The following is a 15,152-nucleotide window of genomic DNA, read 5'->3' as shown; positions in this document are numbered from 1 at the left end:
ACTGTTCCCTCTGGTTTTTCTAACCATTGAATATTTTGCTTTCAGCCACCCCTGGACCACCCTATGCTCTGACAGTTGTTGATGTGACCAAACGACATGTTGACCTGAAGTGGGAACCACCTAAAAATGATGGTGGAAGACCAATACAGAGGTAGAATTCTAATTAATGCATAAAGAATAATTTACACACAACTGAAAGTTCTTAACTTTGTTTTTTTTATTAATGCTAATGAAATGCTTTGTTATTTCAATAGATATATCATTGAGAAGAAAGAAAAGTTAGGTACCCGTTGGGTGAAAGCTGGGAAGACCTCAGGCCCTGACTGTAACTTCAGAGTAACTGATGTCATTGAAGGCACGGAGGTCCAGTTTCAGGTTCGGGCAGAAAATGAAGCTGGAGTTGGCCACCCAAGTGAACCCACAGAAATCCTGTCAATTGAAGATCCAACAAGTAAGTCATGCTGACTATACAAAGGATATTGTCTAGAGCTTACTGATGAGATTGTGGATGTGAACGTTTCACTTCTTTTTCAGGTCCTCCTTCACCTCCCCTTGACCTGCATGTGACTGATGCTGGTAGAAAGCACATTGACATTGCTTGGAAGCCTCCCGAGAAAAATGGTGGAAGTCCTATTATAGGATACCATGTTGAAATGTGTCCAGTAGGTACTGAGAAATGGATGCGAGTTAATTCTCGCCCAATAAAAGACTTGAAATTCAAGGTTGAGGAAGGTATCGTTCCTGACAAGGAGTATGTGCTGAGAGTGAGAGCTGTCAATGCTGTTGGTGTCAGTGAGCCATCTGAAATCTCTGAAAACGTGGTTGCCAAAGACCCAGACTGTAAGAACACAGTTTCTTTTATAATTAATAAAACAGGCCTTTACACATGCATTTCCTTTGCCATACTCTTTTTTCCTCTTTTGGATTCTATCTTACAGGCAAGCCAACAATTGATCTGGAGACTCATGACATTATTGTTATTGAAGGTGAAAAATTAAGCATTCCTGTTCCGTTCAGAGCTGTCCCAGTTCCAACCGCTAGTTGGCATAAAGATGGCAAAGAAGTTAAAACAAGTGATAGATTAACAATGAAGAGTGATCACATCTCTGCACACCTCGAAGTTCTCAAGAGTGTCCATGCAGATGCTGGAGTTTACACCATTACACTGGAGAATAAGCTCGGCTCAGCAACTGCCTCAATCAATGTCAAAGTCATAGGTAATCATTCTTTGATGAAACACTAGACATTCTGCATGTGCTGGGAAAATTAGTTAACTTTGCAGTGTCAGTATAAATGACTTCATGAGTTGGCCATTAAGAAATTAAATGTCCTTTCAGATTATTTTCTCCGATATGAGAAGCAATAGATGAAATTGGTAGTTAAACTCTGATTAGACTAAATTATTTCTGTAGTAATTATTTGCCTGTGAGGTGCTAATTTAAAGGAAAGGCATAGCATACCCAAAATAAGTTAAAATAACCAGTATTCCTTTATTAATTGTATTTGCATTTTTCCGTAGTGTTCTCAACCACGAGTAGTAATATTTACTGCCCTCTCCTCCCACACATACAAATGGTGTATGGAAATTTGGGGGTCCATTTTTTCTTGGAACAAAGACTCAGGGGGAGCTACTGACATTTAGTAGTTGAGAGCCAAGGATGTTAAATGGCCTGCAGTGTAAGGAATACTCCTGAACATCAAAGATTGTCCCATTCAAAATGTGAATGGTCCCACTTGGAGAAAGAGTATGCTAGTAATATGCTGAATTTTCAAATTACAATAATTATTATCAATTGTATTGCTAATAGGCCTACCTGGACCATGCAAAGCTATTAAAGCAAGTGACGTGACCAAGAGTTCTTGTAAATTAACCTGGGAACCTCCAGAATTTGATGGTGGGAGCCCAATTCTTCATTATGTCCTGGAACGCAGAGAAGCTGGGAGGAGGACATATATACCAGTCATGTCTGGTGAGAATAAATTATCTTGGAATGTAAAAGATCTCATACCAAATGGTGAATACTTCTTCCGTGTTAAAGCTGTCAACAAGATTGGTGGAGGAGAATATATTGAACTGAAAAATCCAGTCATTGCTCAAGATCCAAAGCGTAAGTTTAGGCATGAGTGTAATATAGTAGGAATAAATATGCAATTTATTTTAAGAAGATGGGCTTCTCTATATTAACAGTTTTTTTCTTGCTCTTCAGAGCCCCCTGATCCACCTATAGATGTTGAGGTTCATAATCCTACAGCTGAGGCAATGACCATTACATGGAAGCCACCTTTGTACGATGGAGGTAGCAAGATAATGGGTTACATCATAGAGAAGATTGCTAAGGGTGAAGACAGATGGAAGAGATGCAATGAACACCTGGTACCAGTTCTGACCTACACAGCAAAAGGACTTGAAGAGGGAAAGGAATACCAGTTCCGTGTACGAGCAGAAAATGCGGCTGGTATTGGTGAACCTTCTCGGGCCACTCCTCCAACCAAAGCTGTAGATCCTATTGGTAAGTTTCATTTAAAGAGGTTGGCATTTTCCCATTAGAAAATAAATGAGAATAATGTTTTGTCAGATATTTTCATCAGAATTGAAACCAAATATTGTTTTTAATCAATACAGATGCCCCAAAAGTCATTATGAGAACAAGCCTAGAAGTGAAACGAGGTGATGAAATAGCACTTGATGCAACTATTTCTGGGTCACCTTACCCATCTATTACATGGCTAAAGGATGAAAAAGTTATTACACCAGAGGAAATTAAGAAGCAAGTAGCACCCACAATTAGGAGGAAGAAGGGTGAAGTTCAAGAAGAAGAACCATTTGTCCTGCCTCTGCCAGAGCGTTTGAGCATTGACAATAGTAAAAAAGGAGAATCTCAGTTACGCGTCCGAGATTCTCTCCGACCTGACCATGGCCTGTATATGATCAAAGTTGAAAATGACCATGGTATTGCAAAAGCTCCTTGTACTGTCACTGTGCTGGGTAAGTAGTTAAAACTACTCTTCCCAATATAAGAGTTTTAGTAAAACAAAAACAAAAAGTTTGGGGGGGGGGGGAGTTAAAAGAAGTGGAAAATAGCTTCAGTAAGGTGTCCTCAGTCCCATTTTTTTCCTCCTGGCTATTAAAGGAAATCAACTGACCTTGTTATTCATTAGCTAATGTGATAAAAAGATAGACAGAAATAGGAAAAACAGAACATTTACATTTTCTGCTGCAACTATTTCCACACAAGTTTTTAATCACTGCTCTTTTTTGAAATATTAGATACACCAGGACCACCAATCAACTTTGTATTTGAAGATATTAGAAAGAACTCAGTCCTTTGCAAATGGGAACCACCCCTTGATGATGGTGGCAGTGAAATTATAAACTACACTTTAGAAAAGAAAGACAAGACAAAACCTGACTCAGAATGGATTGTTATCACTTCAACACTTAGACATTGCAAATATTCGGTGACAAAATTGATTGAAGGAAAAGAGTACCTCTTCCGTGTAAGAGCTGAAAATAGGTTCGGGCCTGGACCACCATGTGTTTCAAAGCCACTTACAGCTAAAGATCCATTTGGTAAGGTTTCTTTAACATCTAAATTTTGCCTTTTTATCATATGTGTTGGTATATGAATTTTCACAGCTTGTAAATTTGAATTTTATGTCATACGAGGGAATTAATTCAAATATGCTATTTCTTTTTATCAGAACCACCTGATGCTCCTGATAAGCCTATTGTGGAAGATGTTACCAAAAACAGTATGCTAGTGAAATGGAATGAACCAAAGGATAATGGAAGCCCCATCTTGGGTTACTGGCTTGAAAAACGTGAGGTTAATAGTACACATTGGTCTCGTGTCAACAAAAACCTTCTGAGTGCTTTGAAGACCAATGTAGAAGGCCTATTAGAAGGACTCACCTATGTCTTCAGAGTATGTGCTGAAAATGCAGCTGGACCTGGAAAGTTCAGTCCTCCTTCAGATCCCAAAACAGCACATGATCCAATCTGTAAGTAATTGTTTAAGAAGAAAATGGGGTACAGCATGGTGATTATAATTAACAGTACTGTGTTATATACTTGCAAGTTGTTAAGAGAGTAAATTAATGTTATCACTACAATGAAATGGTAATTATGTGAGGGGATGGAGGTGTTAACTAACCTTATTGTGGTAATCATTTCACAATATATACATGTATCAAATTATCAGGTTGTACACCTTAAACCTAAATATTTACGTCAATAATATTCAATAAAGCTGGAAAAATCAAACAAAATACTAGCAATGACTATGGCCATATATTTTGAGGTTACAATGTAAAGTTTTAAACATCTATGTATATAACGTAATAGCCTCACAAAACAGTACTAACCCATATTACACTTACGTTGCACCATGGGGAAAAAAAGTGGTGTAGATAAGCTACTGTACATTTTGACAGTATCAGTGAGTTTTGATTTGTTTGTCTGCATTCTAGCTCCACCTGGGCCACCTGTCCCAAGAGTCACTGACACAAGCTGTACAACTATTGAATTACAATGGGAACCCCCAGTTTTCAATGGGGGTGGGGAAATTATTGGCTACTTTGTGGATAAGCAGCTGGTTGGCACAAATGAATGGTCACGCTGCACAGAGAAGATGATCAAGGTCCGCCAGTACACTGTCAAAGAAATCCGAGAGGGTGCAGATTACAAACTTCGAGTGAGTGCCGTCAATGCTGCAGGAGAAGGACCACCTGGAGAAACAGAACCTGTTACTGTGGCTGAACCACAAGGTGCTTAGCAGTTATATGATGAAGATTCTGGATATTTTCCCAGTATGGGATTTTTTTTTTTTTAACTTTCTTGAGCTAATATATGATTGTTCTCTTTCAACAGAGCCTCCAAATGTGGAACTGGATGTTTCTGTCAAGGCTGGAATACAAATAATGGCTGGGAAGACTCTTAGAATTCCAGCTGTGGTAACTGGCCGTCCAGTACCCACAAAAGTATGGACTATAGAAGAAGGAGAACTGGATAAAGACCGTGTTGTAATAGAGAATGTTGGAACCAAATCTGAACTAATGATCAAGGCTGCACTAAGAAAAGATCATGGCAGATACGTGATTACAGCTACCAATAGCTGTGGTTCCAAATTTGCGGCAGCCAGGGTAGAAGTTTTTGGTAAGGAATGTTATGTGGCTTTTCATAGGATTTTCCTAAGTGATGCTATCTTATTACATTGATTTTTTTTTTTTTTTGGTTGTTTTATTTTTCAGATGTCCCTGGGCCAGTTCTTGACTTAAAACCTGTTGTAACAAACAGAAAAATGTGTCTGCTTAACTGGTCTGACCCAGCAGATGATGGAGGAAGTGAAATCACGGGCTTTATTATTGAAAGAAAGGATGCCAAGATGCATACTTGGAGACAACCAATAGAGACTGAGAGATCTAAATGTGACATCACAGGTCTCCTTGAGGGACAAGAATATAAGTTCCGCGTGATTGCCAAGAACAAGTTTGGCTGTGGTCCTCCTGTTGAAATAGGACCAATTCTTGCAGTTGATCCACTAGGTAAAAAAGAAAGTTTTCATTGTGTTTATAAAGTAAATATTATATGCTTCTAGTTGTGGCATTTATTTGTTGAGTCTAATGGCTTCAATCTTCCAGTCTCAAGATCTATAGCTAGACAATAATTAGAAAAGTAAATAAAAAACTACAACAACTTGAAGAATACCATATTTGCTATAATTTTTGGCTCACTGTAGTTTTTGCACAAAACCAAGCAAAAAACCTAAATCTAACTAGAACTAAGCAATAACCTTAAAATACTTTAGAAATATTACATCTTTGCAATAGAATACATTAGAGTAATTAATTTAATAGTCTAGTAGTTAAAGAGAGTTCATTGATTTTGAAAGATTACAGGACAGATATTGCCTTAGGATAAACACCTTAGTCTTCCTTTAGCCCTCAAGTAGGCCCTACACTGGAAGGATATGGAGGCCCCAAACCACAAAGAGCCACCAAAGTATAAAAGCCAACCAAAAGAAATCTTCTTGACCAACACGAATAAATATGAAAACCTAAAATTGCACACACTTAGTAATGCACATTGACGTTCCATCCAGGAAAGCAAAATCTTTGAGGATGACCCATTCCCCAAGAGACAGAAGGAGTTATTCCTCCACCACCACCATCACCCCCCAAAAAAAAAATTACATCCTACACCACTGTAGGAGCTCTTCTCGGAATCTCCATGATAGCTCAAGTTGTGGCAGAGGAACAGAAATGAGCTGGGCTTCCACTACAAAGCTCTGCTTCTGGTTGCAATAGTAGTCAGTAAGAGTAGATTAGGTCTAGTTTCACCATTCAAAGCTTATTCTTTTGGTTTGTGTCCTACGGGGCACCAAACTACAGCAACATTGCAGAAATTCTCTTTCCACCCCATTTTAAACCCACACTAGAGGGAACATGTTCAGTAGACATATCCATTGTCTGTTAATAAAAGAAGGAACACTTTGCTCTTGGCTGGTCTTCCAAAGCAGTGCTTTACAACCTGCTCTCCTAGTTCATTAGGATTAGAAGCTTCCCCAGTGACAGAGCCAATGTATCTAAAATGTTAAATATGAAAAAAAGCATGCATGCCCTTTGATTTCTTTTCAATTAATAATCTCGACTCTAAAGTTTACTAAGAAAAATTCTGCCTATAATTTTTCTGTTATAATTCTCATAACAGATGTTTTGAGGAGTTTAAAGATGGATGTAAGGTTATGCCAAACAGAAACCCATAATTCACATAATTAATTTGAAGTGATATATTTCTTACATGAATATTTATCTCATGCTTGTCATTTCAAATTGCCTCTGGTTAAATTTAAGGTCCTCCGACATCTCCTGAGAGGCTCACATATACAGAAAGGACGAAGTCCACTATCACCCTTGACTGGAAAGAGCCCCGCAGTGATGGCGGCAGCCCCATCCAAGGCTATATCATTGAAAAACGGCGTCACGACAAACCTGACTTTGAAAGAGTTAACAAGCGACTCTGCCCAACCACATCTTTTCTGGTTGAAAATCTTGATGAGCACCAAATGTATGAGTTTCGTGTCAAAGCTGTCAATGAAATTGGTGAAAGTGAACCATCCCTGCCTCTCAATGTGGTCATACAAGATGATGAAGGTGTGGAATCTGAACATAATAATTTTAATACAATTTACAGTGTAACCTTTATCTCATAGGTTGAGCAAACATCCTTATGACTTTGCTCATTTTTTTTTCTCTTGCCCTTCTCTTTGCAGTGCCTCCAAGTATTAAATTGCGCCTGTCTGTTCGAGGAGACACTATCAAAGTTAAGGCTGGAGAGCCTGTTAACATCCCCGCAGATGTGACAGGCCTTCCAATGCCTAAGATTGAGTGGTCCAAGAATGAAACTGTGATTGAAAAACCTACTGACGCACTGAAGATAACCAAGGAAGAAGTATCCCGAAGTGAGGCAAAGACTGAGCTTAGCATTCCCAAAGCCTTCCGGGAGGACAAAGGCACATACACAATTACTGCCTCCAATCGCCTGGGCTCAGTGTTCCGAAATGTTCATGTTGAAGTATATGGTAAGTGACGTGCTTTCTTATATATCAAAATGAAATCCAGTGTCTGCTTAAGGATTGTCTTCTCAATCTCTATTGGTTTCTTTCCAGATCGTCCATCCCCACCAAGAAATCTTGCTGTGACTGACATTAAAGCTGGATCTTGCTACTTGACATGGGATGCCCCTCTAGACAATGGTGGCAGTGAAATCACCCATTATGTTATTGACAAACGTGATGCAAGTAGGAAGAAAACCGAATGGGAGGAAGTCTCCAACAATGCTGTAGAGAGGAGATATGGGGTAAACACTTTTAAATATTATACACATTAAAAGGACATGGCCCGGAATAAACAACATTCTAGCATAAGCTTGGAATTTAATGATTAAACTCAAAACAACACACAAAAAGCTTTATTGTGGTTTTTAGCACCACACATGTAAGGCCACTTAGTAAATACAATTATTTGATATACAGTCTCTTTTACTTGAAAGATCCACTATTAGGTGCATTAAACTTACCTATTCTCATTTTAAAAGGCTTTTTCCATGTTTAAATCTACATATTTTGAAACTATATATTTGAGTTTATAGACTTATTTCTTTTTCTAGTCTTTCCTACCAACATAACTAATTTTAAAATAACTGGAAATCAACTTAAGTATATTCTTTTTAAGAATTTACTATTCATCTTATTTCTAGGTCTGGAAACTTATCCCCAATGGTCAGTATGAGTTCCGAGTTAGGGCAGTGAATAAATATGGAACCAGTGATGAGTGCAAATCAGATAAAGTGGTCGTGCAAGATCCTTATCGCCTTCCTGGACCTCCGGGAAAACCAAAAGTTTTGGAGCGCACCAAAGGATCAATGCTAGTGAGCTGGACTCCTCCTTCCGACAATGGCGGCTCTCCAATTACTGGCTACTGGCTGGAGAAGAGAGAAGAAGGGGGTGTCTACTGGTCACGTGTTAGCCGAGCACCAATAACCAAAGCGGGAATGAAAGGCTTGGAATTTAATGTTCCCCGTTTGATTGAAGGTGTTAAATACCAATTCAGAGCAATGGCAATAAATGCAGCAGGAATTGGCCCTCCCAGTGAACCATCAGATCCAGCTGTTGCAGGAGACCCCATATGTAAGTATGCTTCCATTTCTGGAATTTATAAAGGCCAAAGCCACTAAATGGATAATTCTGCTCTTAAATTTCTTGTGTTTTTTATCCCAAATTATTTTAATAAAGTTAAAAGTTTCATACTTACATAGACTATCAGAAGTATATATGTGTGTGTATGTGTGTATATATGTATATACCATACATATATATACACACAGTACATATACATATCTATATATGTATACATACACACATAGATATGCACACACATATGTAAAATCATATAGTTTTTAAATTCTTGTATTAAACCTAGTATTTTATGAGGAATCACAATAATAATGACCCTGGATTATAAGCTCCTCTCTACTCCGATACCTTAGTAAACCTCTATTTTAATAGATACTGTGGAAATTTATTTCCCTTACTAAATAGTCAAAACCTCCAGTAGGAGTTCAACAAGAAGCAAAATGTTGTCAACTTTTCAGTAATGTTTATTAAACAAAGATACAAAATTCTCAAGCATAGTTTGCAGGGTCAAATAAAAGAAAATTCTTCTGAACTATCTATGAGGAGATCAGTTCAAAAATTAAAACACCATGACCTTAATGATTAATTCCATTTATTATATAATATATCTGACTAGATTCTCTGTAGGGAAAAAAAATTCAGCTATTTGTTAAAAAGAAGACTTAAAATACTCTAAGTTCTATATGGAGCATATGTATAAAACGAAATAGTGGCCATTCATTCATTCAGCAAGCTAGTACTGAACATGCAAACTGTGCTAGGCACTGCACTAGAGAGGGAAGATCTAGGGTTAAAAAGACAAATAGAGTAAAAGAATTTCTGTAATTGTAAAGCACTGTCAGAAATGTAAAGGATTGATATGTGACTATCGTAGACGATGACTATGTAGAGCATTAAGATTAGTTTGCATTCAAAGGTTTACCAGCTAATGATGTAATCATTTTTAATTTTACGGTAAATTAAAATAAGGTTTTAATAGAAAATATTGCAGAATCTCTTCAAAAGGATATTAAAAGTAAAATAGCTTTTCAGCAATCATGTATAAATAGAATGTAAATCTAGGTAGAGATAGTGAGTGGTCTTTCTAATCCTGGTTAGTTGTTTGCTTTCTTTGTTTGGCATTAGGGCTAAATGAAAATAGACTATTTCTTATATTTCCCTTCTCTAGAAGGTAGTTTATTCTTTAGGCATTTCTATTTTAATATGTTAATAGATTAAAAATAAAATATCACGTATAGTAAAACATCCTTACGGTATATATTCATACACACATACACACGCACACACACGTATACCATTCAATCTGCTTCAAAATTTTGTGTTTTTATTTTTCTTATTAGATCCACCTGGGCCACCTTCTTGTCCAGAGGTCAAAGACAAAACAAAGTCAAGCATCTCACTAGCATGGAAACCTCCAGCCAAAGATGGGGGCAGTCCAATCAAAGGATACATTGTAGAAATGCAGGAAGAAGGTACTACTGACTGGAAAAGAGTAAACGAACCGGACAAACTTCTAACTACTTGTGAATGTGTGGTACCGAATTTGAAAGAACTCAGGAAGTACAGATTCAGAGTGAAAGCTGTCAATGAAGCTGGTGAATCTGAACCAAGCGATGCAACTGGAGAGATCCCTGCCACTGAGATTCAAGGTACTAGTCCTTATTCCGTTTACATAGTCGTCTTTTTCTCTTTCCTTTTTAGTTTTCTTTTATGTATTCATCTTTTGATGTTACTATGAAATTAATTAATTTACTGAAAATACATATGTCAATTACGTTTTGAAAATGGTGAGCTGAATCCTGTTATATTATTCATGATATTACAGAGGTACCAGAAGTTTTCATTGACATTGGAGCACAAGACTGTCTGATATGTCAAGCTGGCACACAGATTAGGATTCCTGCTGTCATCAAGGGACGCCCCACACCAAAATCATCTTGGGAATTTGATGGAAAGGCAAAGAAGGTGATGAAGGTAAGAAAATTATAGTTCCCTGTCTCCCACTGAAATCACTCTAAGGAATACTTACAGTACAACTGACTATCTTCTTTTCTAACAGGATGGAGTTCATGATATACCTGAAGATGCACAGGTAAAAAAAATAAAATAAAATTGAAATGATTCAGAACTAGTTGACTCCAATACTGCTATTATTTCACTCTGTGTATGATTACTGGTTTTTTTTTTGTGCAGCTGGAGACTGCTGAAAACTCATCAGTGATTGTCATTCCGGAGTGTAAACGATCTCATTCAGGCAAATACAGCATCACAGCCAAGAATAAAGCAGGACAAAAAACGGCAAATTGCAGAGTTAAAGTCATGGGTAAGAAGGATGTTAAAAGTTACTATGAAGTAAGAACAAATTATTTGTAAAAAGCAGCATTGTTTATACTGTGATGTGCATCCAACAGATGTACCAGGGCCACCCAAAGACCTGAAAGTCAGTGACATCACAAGGGGCAGTTGCAGACTTACATGGAAGATGCCAGATGATGATGGAGGAGACAGGATCAAAGGCTATGTTATCGAGAAGAAGACTATTGATGGAAAAGCCTGGACTAAAGTCAATCCAAACTGTGGAAGCACCTCCTTTGTAGTTCCGGATCTCATCTCTGAACAGCAATATTTCTTCCGCGTGCGGGCAGAAAACCGTTTTGGCATTGGCGCACCTGTGGAAACCATTCAGAGGACCACTGCCAGAGATCCAATATGTAAGTTTTTAAATCTATGATTAAAATGACATCTCAAAAATGAAAAATATGTTGTTATGAATAATGCTTAATACTTCCTTTCACTACTTTTAAAGATCCACCTGATCCCCCTATTAAACTCAAGATTGGCCTCATAACAAAGAACACAGTACACCTGTCATGGAAACCCCCAAGGAATGATGGGGGCTCCCCTGTCACCCACTATATTGTTGAGTGCCTTGCATGGGACCCTACGGGGACAAAGAAAGAAGCCTGGAAACAGTGCAATAGGCGTGATGTGGAAGAACTGCAATTTACTGTTGAGGACCTCACAGAGGGTGGGGAATATGAATTCAGAGTCAAAGCTGTCAATGCTGCAGGAGTCAGCAAACCTTCGGCCACTGTAGGTCCTGTGATTGTCAAAGATCAGACCTGTAAGTACCAGCATATTAACAATATTGCCTCTTTGTGAATACCTTTCTGTATATTTAATAATAACCCAAAATAAAAAGAGGTCTCTCCATACATCGGGAAGCACCATGGGTTGAGTGTGGAGACAGGCACATTATTCAATCACTCATTCCCTCAAGTTCCATAGAATTATCATATTTCCTTCCATATTACCTTCCCTTGAATTAAAGGAGATGATGTTTGGAATTTCCTTACTATAAGTTTTCTCCACGGCAGGCTGTTTTACTTATCAGAAATCAGGACACTTCCTCTGCATGCTCCTCAAAAGGAGCACCAAGTAACCAGTTATTTGCTCAGCAACTGCCAGACCCACTTATCTTCACAATCAAGTTTCTTTTCCTCTATTCTCTATCCATTTTAATGGATAAAATATACACACAAGTATGGTAATTCTTTATCTAATTATTGTCACCATCCCTACTGTTGTGTATGTCTACAATTCCCTTTTCTAAATTTAAGAGGGCTATAGTTACAACTCTTTTTGCACATTCTTATACTAAATTCAGGGGAAATGAAAATTTGTTTTGCCTCTACTAGCAGTTATATTTCTCCAAATGGGAATTCATCTCAGAATGAACATAGTAGGTCCCCTCAGAATTCAACATAAATACTAAAGGGAATATCTTAGAAGACCTCCCAAGCCTAAGCTACTATAATTTTCACTTCTCTCTGTCCTTTTTCAGTATCTACATGCATAATGATGCCAGGTAAAAGAGAGGCAATAGCTGATACATAGCCACATGTAGATAAAGGATGATGACCACATGTACCTGTTCTCCAAATGGATATATTTTAGTTGAAGATAGATCTGTTGTTTATGTTGGCCCAGGCTACTAAACCTGCCTATAGTAGATCCAAATAGCTTTATAGTCACTGTGAATTCTACTTTCTAGCCTTCAGTGCTTTATGTTCCTAATGACAACTTATTTTAATAATCTAGGCCCACCATCAATTGATCTAAAAGAATTCATGGAGGTTGAAGAAGGAACTGATGTTAACATCGTGGCCAAAATTAAAGGTGTGCCATTCCCAACTCTAACTTGGTTTAAAGCTCCTCCAAAGAAGCCTGATAATAAAGAACCAGTTCTCTATGACACCCATGTCAACAAACTGGTGGTGGATGATACTTGCACCTTAGTTATTCCACAGTCTCGCAGGAGTGACACTGCCTTATATACCATCACAGCTGTGAATAATCTGGGAACAGCATCAAAGGAGATGAGATTGAATGTCCTTGGTAAAGACTGCATGCTTTATTAAAACTACATGTTTTCCTGTTCATGGATATAATATTTGGCTTTAAAATTCCTTCTACTAATAAAGTTTTCTCCTTTTTAAACCATTTCAGGTCGCCCTGGCCCTCCAATAGGACCAATAAAGTTTGAATCTATTTCAGCAGACCAAATGACATTATCTTGGCTTCCACCTAAAGATGATGGTGGGTCTAAGATTACAAACTATGTAATTGAGAAAAGAGAAGCTAACAGGAAGACATGGGTGCGTGTCTCCAGTGAACCTAAAGAATGCACATACACAATTCCCAAATTGCTAGAAGGCCATGAATATGTATTCCGAATCATGGCCCAGAATAAATATGGCATTGGGGAGCCTCTTGACAGTGAACCTGAAACAGCAAGAAACCTCTTCTGTGAGTAGGACATGTTTTGTGTACAGAGTCATTCTTATTTGTGTTTTTCATAATTACTTATCAACAATGTGATTTTTTTCACAGCTGTCCCTGGAGCACCAGATAAACCAACTGTTAGCAGCGTGACTCGTAACTCCATGACTGTGAACTGGGAAGAGCCAGAATATGATGGAGGCTCTCCTGTGACAGGATACTGGCTAGAAATGAAAGACACCACTTCAAAGAGATGGAAGAGAGTTAACCGAGATCCTATCAAAGCCATGACTTTGGGTGTTTCCTATAAAGTGACTGGCCTTATTGAAGGTTCTGATTATCAATTCCGAGTATACGCGATTAACGCCGCTGGAGTGGGTCCAGCAAGTGTGCCATCAGATCCAGTGACTGCTAGAGATCCAGTTGGTAAGCCTCGAAACCATTCCTTTTTTTTTTCTTTCCAAAGTACCATGGAAAAGTTAAGGATACTAATGTATTCTGGTTCTTTCTAGCCCCTCCTGGTCCTCCATTTCCCAAAGTCACAGACTGGACTAAATCAACTGCAGATTTGGAGTGGTCTCCCCCACTAAAAGATGGTGGATCTAAAGTAACTGGATACATCGTTGAATTTAAAGAAGAAGGAAAAGAAGAATGGGAAAAGGTAACTAACACTTGGCATTATGGATATATACTATGAATAAACTGAAAATGTAGTGGTTATGGTCAATCACATTAATTTCTATTTTGTATTAAGAAATCAGAACAATAACACAATTATAACTGATAATCCAAACATCTGTTATGTCAAAAATCTAATCAAAAGTTAAGTCATGTTACTATTAATTTATCTTTTGGCTATATCCTGAAAAGGTAAAATAATTGAGCAGTACAGTCCTTTAATCATTTCACAGTAATTTTAAAACATAATTCCTGGCAAGATATTGCATCAGTGTTTACCTGTAATACCTCATTCCTAAAACCTAAACTAGCAACAATCTTCCCCAAAATAATAGTTAAATATATCGTTGGTTATGCTTTAGAAAGCTATTAAAACAACAAGAACTATTTTAATATAAAATTCTTGTGATTTGTTTCCCTAGGGTAAAGATAAAGAAGTGAGAGGAACAAAACTTGTTGTGACAGGATTAAAAGAAGGAGCATTCTACAGATTCAGAGTTAGAGCAGTCAATATTGCTGGCATTGGAGAACCTGGAGAAGTCCAAGATGCCCTTGAAATGAAGGACAGAATTGGTAATTAATACTTCTATTATTTTTATGTATATTTACATTTTGGATTGGAAATGAAAATGACATTTGTAATTTTCAATTGTTTTCCAGTGTCACCTGACCTTCAGCTGGATGCCAGCGTCAGAGACAGAATTGTGGTCCACGCTGGAGGGGTTATCCGGATCATCGCCTATGTTTCTGGAAAGCCTCCTCCAACCATCACCTGGAGTATGAATGAAAGAGCATTACCTCAAGAAGCCACCATCGAGTCCACAGCCATTAGCTCATCCATGGTTATCAAGAATTGCCAGAGGAGCCACCAAGGCATCTATTCTCTTCTGGCCAAAAATGAGGGGGGAGAAAGGAAGAAGACAATTATCGTTGATGTATTAGGTAAATCCTTTCAATTTGTCCATGCAACTTAAAAATAACATTTTTATTTCACCTACA

General features: G+C 37.9%; 1 protein-coding gene across 1 annotated transcript in view; it reads left to right on the top strand.

Moving 5' to 3' along the window:
• Positions 1–15,152, top strand: part of TTN (titin) — a 270,598-nt gene that overhangs the window by 185,921 nt on the left and 69,525 nt on the right. Inside the window, exons 215-242 of the mRNA XM_074338692.1 lie at positions 46–151; positions 255–451; positions 535–840; positions 939–1,217; positions 1,809–2,108; positions 2,208–2,510; positions 2,624–2,986; positions 3,269–3,571; positions 3,703–4,002; positions 4,471–4,767; positions 4,871–5,155; positions 5,251–5,544; positions 6,853–7,152; positions 7,272–7,580; positions 7,668–7,858; positions 8,258–8,687; positions 10,034–10,342; positions 10,519–10,667; positions 10,753–10,785; positions 10,887–11,016; positions 11,105–11,404; positions 11,500–11,817; positions 12,795–13,091; positions 13,203–13,502; positions 13,587–13,901; positions 13,988–14,136; positions 14,576–14,726; positions 14,814–15,095. Coding sequence (XP_074194793.1) covers positions 46–151; positions 255–451; positions 535–840; positions 939–1,217; positions 1,809–2,108; positions 2,208–2,510; positions 2,624–2,986; positions 3,269–3,571; positions 3,703–4,002; positions 4,471–4,767; positions 4,871–5,155; positions 5,251–5,544; positions 6,853–7,152; positions 7,272–7,580; positions 7,668–7,858; positions 8,258–8,687; positions 10,034–10,342; positions 10,519–10,667; positions 10,753–10,785; positions 10,887–11,016; positions 11,105–11,404; positions 11,500–11,817; positions 12,795–13,091; positions 13,203–13,502; positions 13,587–13,901; positions 13,988–14,136; positions 14,576–14,726; positions 14,814–15,095 — 7,296 coding nt within the window. The remainder of the gene's footprint in view (positions 1–45; positions 152–254; positions 452–534; positions 841–938; positions 1,218–1,808; positions 2,109–2,207; positions 2,511–2,623; positions 2,987–3,268; positions 3,572–3,702; positions 4,003–4,470; positions 4,768–4,870; positions 5,156–5,250; positions 5,545–6,852; positions 7,153–7,271; positions 7,581–7,667; positions 7,859–8,257; positions 8,688–10,033; positions 10,343–10,518; positions 10,668–10,752; positions 10,786–10,886; positions 11,017–11,104; positions 11,405–11,499; positions 11,818–12,794; positions 13,092–13,202; positions 13,503–13,586; positions 13,902–13,987; positions 14,137–14,575; positions 14,727–14,813; positions 15,096–15,152) is intronic.

This window comes from Rhinolophus sinicus, linkage group LG01 (assembly GCF_036562045.2).
Source record: "Rhinolophus sinicus isolate RSC01 linkage group LG01, ASM3656204v1, whole genome shotgun sequence".
In the NCBI taxonomy this organism is placed as follows: domain Eukaryota; kingdom Metazoa; phylum Chordata; class Mammalia; order Chiroptera; family Rhinolophidae; genus Rhinolophus; species Rhinolophus sinicus.
This window is presented reverse-complemented; position numbering and strand designations above follow the sequence as displayed.